The following is a 15,647-nucleotide window of genomic DNA, read 5'->3' on the forward strand; positions in this document are numbered from 1 at the left end:
TCACCCGCACACACGATCTGCTGCAGGGGCGGAGTTGGGACGGGACTCTGGTTCACACGGTGATTTTGGCGGGGTTCTTGTTGGTGCTTGTTGATTTTTTTTCTCTGGGCTGGCTGGTTCCGCGATGGTAACAGGGTGATTTTGATGAGTAAGCCTGGGCAGGGAAACCTGAACCAGCAGCACCGACTGGAAATCAACAGCTTTAACGGCGTGGGTGTCTGTGCGAGTGAGTGCTGGGAGACTGGCTGTGCTCTGGGAGCCACCGCAGGGCCCTTGTGCTTAGTTTTAATGGTCCCAGTCCCTTTCACAGCACCCCCAGCTGAAGGCCCTTCAAGGGTAGCTGCCCTGGGCTGCGGATTGCTGCTGTGCTCGCACCTTTGCGGGCCTGGCCAGCCGAGCTTGGCACAAGTCACGTTGCCGCTGGAGGCCAGGAGGGAGGAGCGGGGCTCCGCGCTTTGATCTCGCATTGAAGTGCGGAGCCGTGCCCTCCTCCTGCCCAGAGGAAGCCAGAGCATGCAAGGATGCTAGCGCCCTGCCTCCTCCTCTCAGACCTCCCACGGCGCAGGGTTTTCCCTCGGGTCCTGCCAGTGCCTTGTGCTGACCCCGTCTGTCCCTGCCATGCCCCGCGGGGAGGGCGAACGTGGTGCTGCGGCACTGCAGGTGCTCCTTCCCCGGGCTCACTGCTGCCTGCCTTGCCCCCCTGCTCTCCCCGCGGCTCTGCTGCAAGAGACAACCTTAAAAATCCCCAAACGAGCCCCCACGAGGTTTCCACAGCTGGCTGAACTAGCTTCTGCTCTGGTTCACAGCTCCACGGTCCTCTTACTCTCTGTGTGGGGTGGCTGCATCCCTGGGCCGGTCTGCCTTCATGGGGGGCTCTCTCCAGAGCAAGTCTCCCTCTCAGCAGGGGCTGTGGGGATGGGGCACGGGGGTTAGGCCATTCCCTTTTCTGGTGCACAGGTTGCTCGTGGGTCCCCAGGAGGGCCAAGTTAGAGACAGGGTGAAATGAGGCAGGTGAGTGGTGGAGCGGTGGCAGTTACCGATTGTTGGCTCCATGGGGGTGCCAGCTGGGCGAGACGTGTGTGCTTGGGTGTCATGCATGAGTGTGTGCCGGCGAGCATGCCGGTGTGTTGCTGTTGGAGACACTGACCCCAGCGCCCTCCTTCTGCTCACTCTGGTAATGGGTATTTGCTCTTCTCATTTGCCTCTTCGCCGCCTCGTGGACACGCTCCCAGGAGACGGTCATTGGAGGCCTGCTGCCAGAAACCACCTACTCCGTCACGGTCGCTGCCTACACCACCAAAGGAGACGGCGCCCGCAGCAAGCCGAAAGTCATCACCACCACGGGGGCAGGTGAGCGTGGGGAGCAGGGACCGCAGCCTTGCAGGGGTGGTGGGGAAACCTCCCGGGAGGTGCCCAGGGAGTACGGCCACGGCACCTGTGCAGGAGGAAGCAAGAGGGCTGGAGGTGCTGCAGAGGTGCATACTCCTGGGATCTCCAGCCCTTCCTTACAGGCTTTGCCAATGGATCACCTGAGCAAAGTGCAGCAAAGAGATGGACACTGCCAGGGCCCGCAAGAGAGCAGTGAAGCTTGTGGGTCTGAGCTCATCTGCATAGTCCAGAGACCTGGGAAGAGGAAATCTAAAAGTCCAGGCCCTCCCTCAGCTTTGGAGTCACAGCCTGTCCTCATTTTGTCCCTGCTGCAGCAGGAGTTAGGCGAGTGCCATTTCTTGCTTCCTGTGGTGACTGCAGCGCTGCCTGGGATGGCCGCTGGCACGGAGGGCTCCTCAGAGGCGCTTCTCAGCTCCCCCCAGCCATTGCTACCACTGCCTTCCCTGCCGTATATAGCTCAGCCAACTTGCTCCTAGAGCCATGGTAAAATCTGGAACGCAACAAACCCCGCTGTAGGAGTGCTGTGGACACAACTTCTAGGTCTGGTGATCGCAGCCAGTTCAGTTCTGCTGTCTCAGTAGAAACTTGTACCCTGTGCCTAGTGCAACACAGGAGCCTCAGCCAGGAGCAGGGGCACCCAGGATTTCATCAGGTGCTTTCCTCCGGATGCTGTCAAGCTTGACTTTGGCGGTGGCACCAGCTAGTTCTCATTGTCTTGGCCTCGATTTCCCACTCACTAGACCTGTCCTACAAATGATAATCCTGCTGTTTGTCACACCGGCCACAGGAACGGTATTTACCACTTGTTATTATGGGAATGCAGCTTGTGCAAACAGAGAGCGTTTGTTCCTGGTGCTTTTAAACAAGGAACAGCTTGCCATCTCCTCCGTGCTGCATACGGGGAGCTCCAGAGGTAGTTTCCAATGTCACTGTCTCAAATGCTGTCTCCCTTGTGCCTCACCATTATGTATGCTCTGTTCATCAAATTGCTACAGCTGTCCTATGAACAGGAAAAGCTTCCTAAACATCCCAGTGTTGCACTGTAAACCACGGTGAGTCTTCCAATGTTATGATGTACATTTAAAGTTAATATTTTGAATCAACTTTGAAAATAATGTGTCCCATAGCACTAGCTGCTGTTAGACATTGTATTATGAGTGCAAGGAGGATGGCACTGGCAGTGGAAATTTAATTGTATGTCTTAAATACCTACAAAACCACCCCCAGAGCTGCCTTTGTACTGGCTCATCTGCAGGCTTGACCTCAAAGGGGAGTGTTGGTATCGCCCTCTGATGGCAGAATTGAGGCATAATTCCATCAAATACGTGTTTCTCTTGTGCTCATCTCTGGGCTTAAATGTTTCAAAACTGTGCAAGGGTATTTAGCCAGGTTTGGCTACAATCCCATTTTCATTTTCATATCCGTGGCCCCATCCCTTTGATTCTGAATATCTTCCCGATCAGTTGATTTGTTTACAAATCTGAGCTGATGTGGAGTGAAGACGCATCCTTTTTTTAACTGAAGGAGATCAAGGTATTAAACCATCAATTTAAAGCCATCAGTTCCTAACCCATGACGGCAACACCCCTTGACTTGCTCAGCATAAACAAAAATCCCATGGAACGCTTGTGCTCACCTCTCACATCGGCACTGACATCACGAATCTGTTCATCAGCTAAACCAAAATGTGTTCTGATGGCAAACAGCCCGCCCAGCTCCGCTTGCTGCCTCTGCAGATGGTAAAACTGCAAGGTTTCAGGATGAAATTAGTCTTCCTCCAGACAGACCAGGGCGCTGGACTTGGGCTTCTGTGTGTCTGTTGTCGAACTGCGCTGGGGTCAGCATGGCCTGGTGCTGTGCACTAGCTGGAGTGTCTGAAGATCACTGAGTAGGAGCACACGATTCAGATCTTCTGTGAGATAAATGTGATGCTTTGAGGTACCTTAAACCTTTCCTGTAAAAGGGGATGATTTTGGGGGCTGGACATGGCTGAATTTATTGCCTGTTTAGATGGCAGCACTTGGGAAAATGGCAGCCAAGAGCTGGCTGGCTCCAGCTTCCCTCGGCACCGGATTAGGGTCAGTCTGCCTCTATCCGTGTGAATTGTCTGTCGTCCTCTTCACCCTGTTGTCTGAACTTTCCCACTTTCCTCAATCCTCACGGACTGAGCAGCACGGAAGCTGTCCTTCCTCCCCCTCCTCCCAGGCTACAGATGGTCATTGTGTGTTTATGTTGCAGTCCCGGGGAAGCCCACCATGATGATTAGCACGACAGCCATGAACACAGCCCTCATCCAGTGGCACCCACCCAAGGAGATGGTAGGGGAGCTGCTGGGTTACCGGCTGCAATACAGACGTCTTGATGAGGAAAAGATGAACACGATAGACTTCGGGAAGAGAGACCATCACTACACTGTGACCAATCTGCACAAGGGGGCCACGTACCTCTTCAAGCTGTCCGCCAAGAACAGAGCCGGTCCGGGAGAGGAGTTTGAGAAGGAGATCACTACCGCAGAAGACGTGCCGAGTGGCTTCCCGCAGAACCTGCGCGTGGTGGGCCTCACCACTTCCACCACAGAGGTTGCATGGGACCCCCCGGTCTTGGCAGAAAGAAACGGCAAGATTGTCAACTACACAGTGGTATACCGAGACATAAATAGCCAGCAGGACGTTGTTAACATCACCAAGGACACAAGTATCACTTTGACGAATTTGAAGCCCGATACCACTTACGACATCAAAGTGAGGGCCCGCACCAATAAGGGGGTTGGGCCGCTCAGCCCCAGCATCCAGTCCCGGACCATGCCTGTCGAGCAAGGTAAGTGCCCTTCTAACAAGCCCTAACAGCAAACTCTGGCTCCAGGACAGGGACCTTTGCTTTCATTCATGAGGCTGCACTTCCCTTGGCTCTGCCTAATGAGATCAGGTACCGTGTGACTCCCTCACGTAGAAGTAGTTCAGCAAGGGGAGGCTCAGTGAAGGTTTCCTTAAAGTTGTCGTTTTGGGGGGGAGTTGGTGGTAGCTTAATTGCCTTCATCGCTCCACAGGCACACTTTGCTGTTTTATCTGTACATGAAAGGCTCTTGCTCGAACTGGCGCAGACAGCTGGGTAGGATCATCTGCAGATCCAGTACCTGAGCACCACTGCTTTTTGATCATGGCAAAGGGCCAGCAGAGTGCGAGCAGAGGGGGGAAGAGAAGGCTACAGTTCAGCCGACGGCTCCCTTTCTGTGATGATGGAAAGTATAGTCAAAAACGGAAACTCCACTGGAGACTGGGACTTGGTAAAAGGCTGCTGCTCTTTTCTCCTCATATCTCACTTCTCTGCTGTAGCTGAACTCTCCGACCTCTGCTGCTAAGTTAGACAAAGAGAGACTTGGAGCTGAGCTGCTGCGTGGCTCCCTCCTGACTTGGCCTTACAGTGCTCAAAGATCTTGTTTTTCATTTCAGTGTTTGCTAAGAACTTCCGCGTCAACGCCGTCATGAAAACGTCTGTGCTGCTGAGCTGGGAAGTGCCTGACTCCTATAAATCTGCAGTGCCTTTTAAGGTAAGGGTGGGATGCAGAGGACAGGGAGCTCCTCCTGTGGCAGTGAGCAGGGCAGTGGAAAGCAGCACCTTGACCTGCTGCATGGTGTTTTCAGGCCATCAGGCAAGAGACCAGCAGAGTAAGGTCACGTTGCTTGCTGGTCTGGGGTCTTGCGGAGCCCAGATCTCCAAGCCCAGGTTAGGTACCTGCTCATGCTTTTGAGCACCCGCATGGGAGCCATGGCACAAAGCAGGGCACACTGCTGCTTACTTTTCCTCCTTTCACCCTTCTTAAGGAATTAGAAGGTATTACAATCCTCTTGATTTCTTTCTCTTTTGATCAGTTACAGAATAGCCAGGAAGCACTTGCTGCTCATGTTAGTAAAGAAGAGTGAACAATGTTGGCTGAAGTGCACCAACAGAAAATGTCAAGGAGGGAAGGCTTGTGCTGGGCAGGGGGCAGTCTGAGAACTGGGCTGCCTCGGGAATCATAATATGTATTTCTTGCTTCTCACCATCCAGCTAGAAACCTGTCTTGTCCATGGGTACTTTTGTTAAGTGTGCGCTCTCCCCTTCATAGCGTCCCTGAAACTTGCAGTGTGCATTTTCTAAGAGGAGTGGTCTCCTCTGGTCCACAACCAATGTGTAGCTGGTGAACAGTTGCACTGGTTGTTCACAAAGTTCCAGTCTGGAACCCCACAGGTCTGGATGTAGCGTCATCCACCAGACTGCAGACAAGACCAGTGACCCAGTGTCTTCCTGCTCTCGTTTGTCCCGCAGTTTGAATCACTGATGTGGGTAAAAGACACAGACAGGGTGGAAATTTCTGCAGATCCCAGTACAGCTTCTCTCCCTTAGGAGAAGAGACCAACATGTCACATTGCTAAACTTCCACCCAGTCTCAGCAGCTGTCTGCTGCCTCTGCTGAGGTGGCCTGGGCTGGCAGCAGCATGCTTTCCCTTCCTCCTTCACATGAACTCTGCCATGCTGTGCCTAAAATGCAAATTCAAGGCCTGCATGAGCCGTGGAGGAGCCATGGCCCAGGGAAAGGGAGGAAGATCTGGTGCTACATCCGTATCAATGTGTGTGAGCACCTCCCCTTCCTTATTGCTAATTCTCCTTGTCTAAATCCTAAAGCTAAATTACCGTGATCAATAGCAGACACTTGTTAATATGTAGAGTTTAGCTGGAGCAGATAAGGCTTTTGTGAAGACCTCATGGCATTCAAAGCTTTCCCAGGTCTAGGCTGCATTAGGATCAGCACTCAGATATATGGCCGCAACGAACTTCACCGGTCCTTGTTACTTTGCACTCTGCTGAAGAACCAGTCTGCTCCACCTTCCCTTATTCTTGTGGTACAAAGCCCACAGCTCTGTCTGACAGCTCGCTGCGAGGAAGGAACAGGGTGACCTTTGGAGCGTTACTAATGCGTAAGGATGGTGGGTTGGTTGGAGGTAGCCAGGATCAGGCATGACACGGATTTCTTGTCTCGGCCTCATAGCTGCAGCTGCTGACACAGACAGTGAGTCAGGGTCTGCCCCTGCGGTGGGTTAACCCTCGGATGACACGGGAGCAGATGGCATTAGCACTTGCTGGTTGAAGAGCAGTCATGCAAACAAGAGTGTTACAAGGATATTTCTCTAATAGTGTCTTCTTTCTGTTAGTATTCCCCGGCTTGCAGATGCACACGAGCGGAGGCCAGGAGCTAAGAGGGTCAGCTCCAAGTCACTGACTGTGCCACTCGAAAGAAATCCTTAACTTTCAGGACTTGGTATTTTTATAAACAAGGTTCACCTCTCTCCTCTAATTCAGGCACATGGGATGCTGAGGCCAGAGCCTAATACTGTAACTAGCATAGCATTTAAATCTCCATGGGAACAATTAGTATTATCTACACTTGATAAACAGTCTCACGCTAAATCTATGTCCCAAAGGGTGTCATATTCTACTTTAACAGATTTAATTAAAGTAGATATTGTTCTGACAATGAATAGTGAGGCACAAGCAGGACTGGTGCTGTTTTTTTATAGAGGGTGAGCTGAGACCTTAGGAAATGTTACTGCTAGCAAATCAATAATGAACCTTTTCGTTCTCTTCAGGGAATTTTCACAGCTTCTTCTGGTCCAGGAGATAAATTCCTTGTAAAATGTTGCCCAGCCTTTGTGGTGGAGCAGAGGCACCATTCCTTTTTTGTTTCAGCATGCTTGTAGAAAGGCATTCTGGAGCTTTCATGGAAAGTGTAAGACAGATGTGACCTTCTCCTTGGGGAAACTGCACTTCCCTGAGACATTCTTCAGCTGAAGAGCAGGATGGAGGATATATTGGTTGAAAGCAGCATCACAAGGTGTTGTACAAATGGGGAGTAGCACATTTTCCAAATGGTTATGGTGCAGGTTCAGAAATAAGCCCCAAGAATCCTGGGCAGTGCTTTCTGGCATTGTGTCCTGTGGAATGCAGCAAGTACTCCTGCCCCCCATAAAGTCGACTTTGTCTGCTTCTCCATCCAGTAGTTATTTTTCTGCAGTATTGCACACTACATGTCTTTTCACCTTTTAGTTCAATACATTCTTTGCTACCTTGAAATGAAGCAGCAGACCTTCAGCAGTGACATTTGGACCCACCTAGCTTCTAGCTTTGCAAATTCTCTCTTGTGAGTAAGAGCAACACAAATGACATTTTACAGCAATCCATGGGCTAGTCAGCAATGTTTGGCAGTTCAGAGCCCTTGGGCCAAATTTGCTGCTGACTTAAGTAGTTACCAGTGGGCCATGATACAACCTCTAAATAGTGTTCCTGCTTGAGCTCCCAGGCATCTTCTGCTGCACGCGAATGACTGTTTCTGAGCCCTTACATTATTGTAAGGTTTGTGTAGAGGCCTTACCTAATGGTGCATAACATTTGAGAAGACAATGTGTTATGGCAGGTGAAGGAATGTGGAACTGCTACAGCAACAGTGAAGAAAGGGGAGGGCAGAGAATGGTTCGGGAAAGCATTGCAAATGCTAATTTCACTGTCCTTAGACACAAACTTCTGTGCATGGCAGTGGAAATCATCTGGTGTTGGAGCTGAATCAGGGACTGTGTCCTGGCTGGTTCCAATGCAGAGCAAGCAGGGAAACACTGAACTGAAGTGCCTGACCATCTTTTTGGCCTCCGCTTGCCCCAGGAGAACAGCTGTGTCCCCAGCAGATGCCTCATGCACAGGCAGTTGGTGAGCAAGTGTCTTCCCTAGAGCACAAGCAGAAGCAGTTGGTGATGCCTTTATTAGGGAAAGCTCCATAATGAGAATTCTCTCATCTGAGAGGCAACGGAACTCATCGTGGACTTCGTATCATTCCAGCGTAGTTATTAATGTTGGAATTCTGGTTTTGCTCGTCTGTGTTGGAGCAAATGAGGTGAGGTCCCGCTGCTCCCCAGGACAGCTTAGGACCTGCTCTTGTCTGGACTATCTGGACCTGCACTGCAGCAGTATCGTTGCACGGGGTCGTGCTGGGACAGACAGCAAAGCTGCTAAGGTAACGTGAGGTCTACTACTCCTGTCTTGGTTGTGCTGACTCGTGTGGCAGAGCAGGGCGAAACCTGCCAAATAACTACCTGATATCCCAGTGCTACAAGAGACATTTCTTCATTTTACCTTTTTGCATTTGCTTTAGCACCCCTCTGACGCGCATGTCTCTAGACAAAGGGATTTAAAGCCCAGGAGAAAATATCTGGAAGGGGAGTCAGAGCAGAGCAAACTCCTCCAGCCATCCTACTTCTGACAGCCTTTACTGCACGTGGGGCATCTAGCAGGGGCTTTGTCCCTGCAAACCTCTACATTATTTTAGTACTTAGGACTTAGTTTTGCAGTTCATCCCTGAAGATTGAAACATGTCAACAAACAAGGGGGATTCTCTCCCCTCCATTTCTGGCTCCTCAGTGCCACTCTGCTGGGAATCCCTTCTCAGATTGCGGCACCCTCAGGAGCCAGTAGCACAAGAAATGGGGCTCCTTTTCTATCCCAGCCTCTATGCAAAGTGATCAGAAGAGGATCTGAAGCATGTTATGGCTAGCTGTTCGGATAATACAGAAGGAGAGGTGCACATCCCAGGCCTAGCCTGCTCCCTGTGCTCTGCTTGCTTTCCAGAGCCTCCCCCCGCCTCCCAGCCCCAGCACTAAATACTAGAGCAGCGCTAATCAGCTGCCCTTGTCCCAGGGAGCCAGCAGCTTTCTGCAGATTGCTGCCACGTGCTAAAAAGGTGACTTGGAAAGAAAGTTCAGTCCCTCCCTTGCTGCCTGCATCAGCCTGAGCAGCAGGCTCAGCTGGCAAGAGATCTGTTTGACTTCAAGTAATTTTTCTTCCACGGAGCTGTCTTCTCTCTCTCAAGGCCCCCGTTGGAGAGAGCACGTTTTACTGTGTGGTCTCTGCCTGTGGCATGTAATAGCTGCCATGGTTTAACATGCTCCAGCTCTGCCCTTGCCCGTTTTTGGCACATCGTGGCTCTGCGCCTCCGTCAGGCATCCAGTGCTCCCCTGCCACGCTGGAAGGTTGCCCGGTGGAAGGAAGCAAGCTGGTTTGTTGCTGCTGGGGCACAACCTCTGCTCCCGCCAGTTCTCTACATGCCATTCGTCTCTGTCTCTGGGATCTGTCTGAGTTTCTGGCTTTGCAGAGCCAGCACCTGGGGTTTTGGGGTATGGGGGTTGTTCTAGCAAGAGCAGGATGGAGCTTCCCGAGGCAGACAGCGCCCACAGCTGCCATGCCTTGGGCAGGGGTAGGTGTATTTGAAGCAGGATGAGGACAAAACGTCATTAGCTGAGGGGCTGGCAGCCTGGGCTGCAGGGGGGCTACGCATGGGGGGGCCACCCGCTGCCCCGGGCCACCGGTGGCCCTGCTCTGTCCTGCCCACAGCCCCTCGCTGCAAGCGCGGCAGCGAAAAGCAGCGCGGGTCCCCTGCGTGGCACCAGCATCTGTTGTCATGGTGACGGGTGTCACACCTGCGGAGCCGCCATTTGTTTCGGGTACCAATTTGCGAGCCCAGCGCAGGATTTGTCAGCTCGTCGGCGAGGCACGAGGCACGTAACCCCCCCCCGCCCCCCCCCCCGGTCACCTTGCTGGGAGGGGGAAGCTCTAAGCTGTGCACTAACCGCTCCATCAGCTGGGAGGCACGGGAGCAGCACCGATTTAAAGCAGATGGGATTTTACACCAAAAGCATATTGTGTGTTGTAGCCTCGTGAGACGAGGAACAAAAGACCCGTTCAAATCCGCGCGGGGGCAAAACACAGCCATCTGCAGCCCTTCCCCGAACCGGTGCCGAAAGCAGCGCGCGTGGCACCGCCGGGCTCCCCGCTGGCCACCCGGGCTCTGCCCAGGTGCCCCCTCGCCGCCCTGCGGAGAGCGCGGCTCAGCCCTCTGCCAGGGGCTGCTCTTCTTTAAGGCAAGATTTATGGCTGTTTACGAAGCACAGGGTAGCTGAACCACCTGAGGGAGGGCCCGGAGCCAAACTGTCGGCTCCGCCGCTGCTATTTTGAGCGTGAGTTTTCATCAGCAGCTGTCGGCTGCATGAGCGTGTCCTCTTCCCCATTTCAGATTCTGTACAACAGCCAGAGCGTGGAGGTGGACGGCCACTCGATGAAGAAACTCATAAGTGACCTCCAGCCAGACACGGACTATTCTTTCGTGCTAATGAACCGCGGGAGCAGCGCTGGGGGGCTCCAGCACCTCGTCTCAATCCGCACTGCGCCTGATGTCCTGCAAAGCAAACCCATCGCCACAGACAAGTACATCCAGGAGGGGAAATTCACGCTCAGCCTTCCCAAAGTCCAGACCACCGTGCCCGTTAGGTAGGTGCTGTCCCCAGGTGGAGAAGGCAGGCTGCGGGGGCTGGAGATAGGGAAGAGCACAGGGCGAGTCTCTGCCAACCGATCGGGATTGTAACCTGGGAGGGAATTTCAGAGCAGGCTGCAGTACAGAGCCAGGCGTCTGCCCATAACGTGGAATCACACTGCTGGCTCTTCCTGAGCAAATATTTATGTGCAATAAAATTAAGACAATTCTCTGACAGTTTGCCCTTGCCCTGGTGGGTATACTCCAGATGCTACCAGCAAAAACACAGTTGAGGATCAGGAGGGACTTTCTCTGACACTGTATAATATCCTTTAAATAAATAATGCCTAAAGCCTCAAGGAGATTAAAAAAGCGAGTTTGTAGAAGTCTTATTCGTTACTGTGGTATCCTTGTGCTGAAGCACAATTCCCCCAGGGTTCTTGCTACAATCCGATTATATAAATGTCCTTCTCGCAGCTCCTACACCACCCTCCGGAGCACAGTCTGTAGATCTTCATTAACCTAATGAGCGCTAACAGGAGTGTTCTCTTCTCTGGTGCAGCTGGAAAGCTGGCCTCTTCCTCACTGAGCCCTTCCACTGCTTAGAGGGCAGGGAGTGCAGCAGGTCATCTCGGGGAGGGATATGGCACGTGTTACTCGGTGACCTGCTGGAGAGATGACTTAGGGTCCAGTGCTTATGCTGTCCTTCCTTCCCAGGTGGTACTACATCGTGGTCGTGCCCGCGGATCAGAGCACCAGCGGCCTGACTGCTCGCTGGCGGACACCTGATGAGATGGAGCTGGACCAGGTAGGCGTCCATAGCAGCTGCTGTAGTGGAAGGGGCTCCCAGGTCGCCTGGCATGCTTTGCCCAGGCCTCCTGGGAGAGGCACAGTTGCACCCCAAAATGCACACTCACCCCAAGATGCAGCTTGCCCTGTGCAGGAGTCCTGCGACACAAATGGCACGGTACATGTGCAGGTGTCAGGAGAATCTCATGCAAGGGGTTTGTGGGCTCTTTCTTCCTCACACACACCATCCACCCAAAGTAATTAGGAAAAATTCCAAGAAATCACACGCACAAATTCACAGAAGTCACACACAGGTCCATTAAGAAAAAAAAAAAAAGTTGTAAGCTTTAAGCACTGAGAAATTAGAAAGTGTTAGAAGATGCAAGTCAGCCCTTGCTTATCATTAATCTTTAATTACATGATTGCACAGCCTTTTCCATGGGGTCCCAGCTCATTCCACGTACGGGTGGATCTGTTCTGCATGTGAAGCAGAATTGTGTGATGAAGAACCACCATCCATAGGCCTCCTGCATCATTTCTTTGCAGAAGCTGGAAGTTGTTACAAGAAAGAGAAGACTGGGATGAGAAAGGATGGTTTGATTTTGTGCTTTAGATAGTTACAAAGCTATCCAGAGAACTGTTTTCTATCTCTTATTGTTTTACTTAGACCTGGGCAAATGATTTAAAACAACTTTTGTATTAGCAGCCACTGTTTTGCTTCTTTTTGGAGTGCTCAGTTTGAGATCCTGGAGCCTTAGTTGGAAAGCCCAAGCATCCCCAGCTGCAGAGAAAGTCGATAGGAGCTCTGCTGGATACAGTCAGTGAAGTAAAAATGCTGAGTTTTCTTTAAAAACAAAACAAGCTTTTCAATTCGACATTCAAAATTAGTGGACATTTTTTTCATTAACGTCCCTGTGCCTCTGTTCTCCATCTGTAAAATGAGGATAATCGCTTTCATCTCACCTCATATGGGTGTTTGGAAGATAAGATCGTTAATGTTTGTGAAGCACTTGTAATATTACAGTGATCAGCACCATAGAAAAGCCCACGAGGAAATTATTAATTTTGTCTTCAGAGCTGGGTTTGAATAGTAAGCAATAAACAAGGCCTCAGGCTGCATAATGCAAAGAAGAAAGCAAAATATGGAATAGCTGCTCTTTGATTAAGCACTGTCTGTCCTGTGTATTGAGCAAAGCAGGGGAGTTACAGAGAAGACAGTATGTGACCGTGTAGTCAAGGATCGTAACATGGTGCCCATATATCAGGCAGCTGAATTATTTTTGCATGGGTGCTATTAGTTCTGACATTTTCTACTTTTTGAGGGTCTGAACTGTGCAAGCCTAGCATTCCTTTGGTGCAGACTTTTGGTGTGTTACGTGTAGAGGAGGCAGCAACATCCAGCAGCCTCAAGCACAGCTGGAGCCCCGTGGTGTCATACACATACTGCTGTGCTTTCTGCCCCCAAAAACTCAGCTGTAATTTCAGCCAAGGCACAAGAGGGGAGCAAACGCCACCATCCAAAGGCTATCTTTCTGCCTTTTCCCTCATGCTTTCTCTAACGTGACTGTTCATAAGAGGGCAAGGATGGACTGATGAGAGGGAAGAGGAGGGGGTGCCTTGCCTAGCTCTCACGTCAGAGGGAGTGAGCTCAGCAGCACAGCTTTGTGTGCACGTCACTGTCCCCAGCCCCACCGTAGCACTGACATTCCCTGCCTGCCCTGACAATGCTGCACTGATACATTCGTGTGTGAAATGTATTTCATGCCTCTTTCTTCATTTTAAATTAGAATTTCTGTTCCAAGCCTGGTATTCATTTTTATTCATTAGAAAAACATTTTTAAACATCTGAGAGTCTTTCTTAGCAGTGTAATTGAATTTTTGTGTGTTTATATCCGTTTTCATGAATTTGTGGCTGACTATGAAATTTGCCATTTTTACTCCGAACATCCCATGAAATCTGTTATCACTCTGTGATTTACACAAAGTTCTGCCTGCAACCCAGCAGCAGGTGAAATATCGAAGCACCGACAGAAGGGAAAGACACAGCAAATGTCACTTTTTCCCTCTACATCAGCATCAGCTGTAATTCACATCCAGTGGCCATAGAGAATGTGAGTTGCTGTCCATGCCAGTATTTGGGCCACAAAATACGGCCCGGTTCCCTTGCAGCCCACTGGGATGCACTAACTCTGGGTGACAGCCGGGCTGCCACTCACTGTCAGCATCCCAGGGCTCAGGGCTCGCCCAGAACCAAGAGGTGCTTGCAGTGAGGGGCTGCAGATGGGTGCCCCAGCAACGCCGAAACAGACACACATCCCTCTGGCTTCTTTGTACCATGTCCAGATCAAACCCAGTGTCTTTTTCTGCCTTCCCTTCCTCCCTGCTGAGTCCTACAACTGGTAAGGGAGCAGCGCCAGGCGGTGTCACGCTGGGCGAAGCAGTAGCGATGCACCTTGTTTGTCCCCAGCTGCTGGAGGCCATCAGCCAGGGGAGTCAGAGCAGGCGCCAGCGCCGCCAGGCAGACAGGCTGAAGCCTTACATTGCTGCTCAAGTGGATGTGCTGCCTGAGACCTTCACCCTGGGGGATGAGAAGAACTACAAAGGTTTCTACAACAAGCCCCTCTCTCAAGACCTGAGCTATCGCTGCTTCGTGCTGGCCTCGCTGGAGGACGGAGACACGGTAAGGGCTTCCTGCTGGGGAGGGAGGCTCTGCCTTTCCTAGCGGAGCTGAGGGGGCTCAGTGCAGGTGGGAGCCTGACACGTGGTTGGCATGGGAGAGTTCCTAATTCTGCTTCGGTTCAAGTAAATGCCTGGGGAAAACAGCCCCTTGAGACCCTGTCCTACAGAGTGGTTGCCGAGGCTCTGGAGGGAGCAGGATGTTCCCCCTGGTCCTTCTCTGGCCAGAATCTCGCTCCCAGCTGGAAAAGCAAACCTGCCTCCTATCGCAGGGCTGGCAGCAGGGTGAGCTGCACACGTGCCTGCTGTGTAGAGATTCTCACTCCCGTGCCTCTCCTCGCTGGAGGCAAATGGGCCATGCCTTCGTCGGGAATATGTCACCGGGCACGCGGGGCCTGGGCATGTGATGGGGAAGGGAGCAGCTGGTGCAATAAGCAGGGAGCAGCACGCTGAGACCTTGCATCAGTGTCCAGCTGTAAACAGGGAGGGCAGGAGTGGCGGTGGCAGTGGCTAGTGTGTAAATAATGGGAATAATAGAGATGTACAGAGTCCTTTGGTTGGCTTCCAAGCTGCGGCTTCCTTCCTCAGCCTCATTTGCTTGTAATGGCTCATTAGGGCTGGTCAAGTTCTTCATTACTCATCCAGCTCACGTGTTCTTGTGGCAAGATGTGCACACTGGTGAGGGGAGGAGAGTCACAGATTAACAATAAGGTAAAGCAGAGGCCTCGGGGTATGCTGTCCTGGCAATCCCTGTCAAGAAGAGATGACCGTAACCAGATGATCCCAGACTAACATCGTCTCCTCCCTAGCACAGATCTGCCACAGCCCTCCGGTGAGCCACCAGCAAGCAGGGTTTTCACGCTCTGCTCCTAGCTACCACCTTTCTGCATTCCCTGCTGCTTCACACACATTTTCATTTGAAGCATGAGACACTCTCTGCAGGGCTGTGCACCATCTCCCCTGCTCAGCTCCTCTGAAATTGCTTGCTGTGTCTCTAGTGTCAGCAGGCAAGTGTAGCACTGGACTTTTTTAAAGCAGAGGCGGGGTGGGTGAGGCGTTGAAATACCACCTGTGAGATCGGGGGCACCTGCACCTCACAGTCGGCCTTTGGAAATGCCACCGAGATAGTCCCTCTGATCTCTTCGGCTTGGGCCTTCTCTTGGAAGGAGCCATTTTTAATGTGTGCCTGCAGAAATGTGAATCTCGGCCTCCTGCACAAAGCTTTTGAGATGGATGCACGTTACCTGGCTGCACAGAGTGGCATCCCCATACCCATTCCCCTACCTTTTGCAGCTTGGCCTTTCTGGGCAGCGATGGGTAAAGCCATTGTGCCTTCCTTTCTAAGCAGCCCCCTGCCCCTACAAAGAGAAGCCCCAGGCCTTCTGCCCTGACCTCTCACCTCTGCTGGGGCATCTTCTTGTCTCTGCCATGCTCAGAGCTGTAGCTGGCCCCAGTTGAGCCAGGC

At 51.9% G+C, this 15,647-nt stretch overlaps 1 protein-coding gene across 1 annotated transcript in view; it reads left to right on the forward strand.

The window, feature by feature from the left end:
- The window catches only part of PTPRF (protein tyrosine phosphatase receptor type F), a 371,540-nt gene that overhangs the window by 321,694 nt on the left and 34,199 nt on the right, over window positions 1–15,647 (forward strand). Inside the window, exons 15-20 of the mRNA XM_050712309.1 lie at window positions 1,233–1,350; window positions 3,628–4,206; window positions 4,839–4,936; window positions 10,481–10,734; window positions 11,435–11,525; window positions 13,974–14,186. Of these exons, the coding sequence (XP_050568266.1) occupies window positions 1,233–1,350; window positions 3,628–4,206; window positions 4,839–4,936; window positions 10,481–10,734; window positions 11,435–11,525; window positions 13,974–14,186 (1,353 nt within the window). The remainder of the gene's footprint in view (window positions 1–1,232; window positions 1,351–3,627; window positions 4,207–4,838; window positions 4,937–10,480; window positions 10,735–11,434; window positions 11,526–13,973; window positions 14,187–15,647) is intronic.

Source organism: Cygnus atratus, chromosome 8 (assembly GCF_013377495.2).
Source record: "Cygnus atratus isolate AKBS03 ecotype Queensland, Australia chromosome 8, CAtr_DNAZoo_HiC_assembly, whole genome shotgun sequence".
In the NCBI taxonomy this organism is placed as follows: domain Eukaryota; kingdom Metazoa; phylum Chordata; class Aves; order Anseriformes; family Anatidae; genus Cygnus; species Cygnus atratus.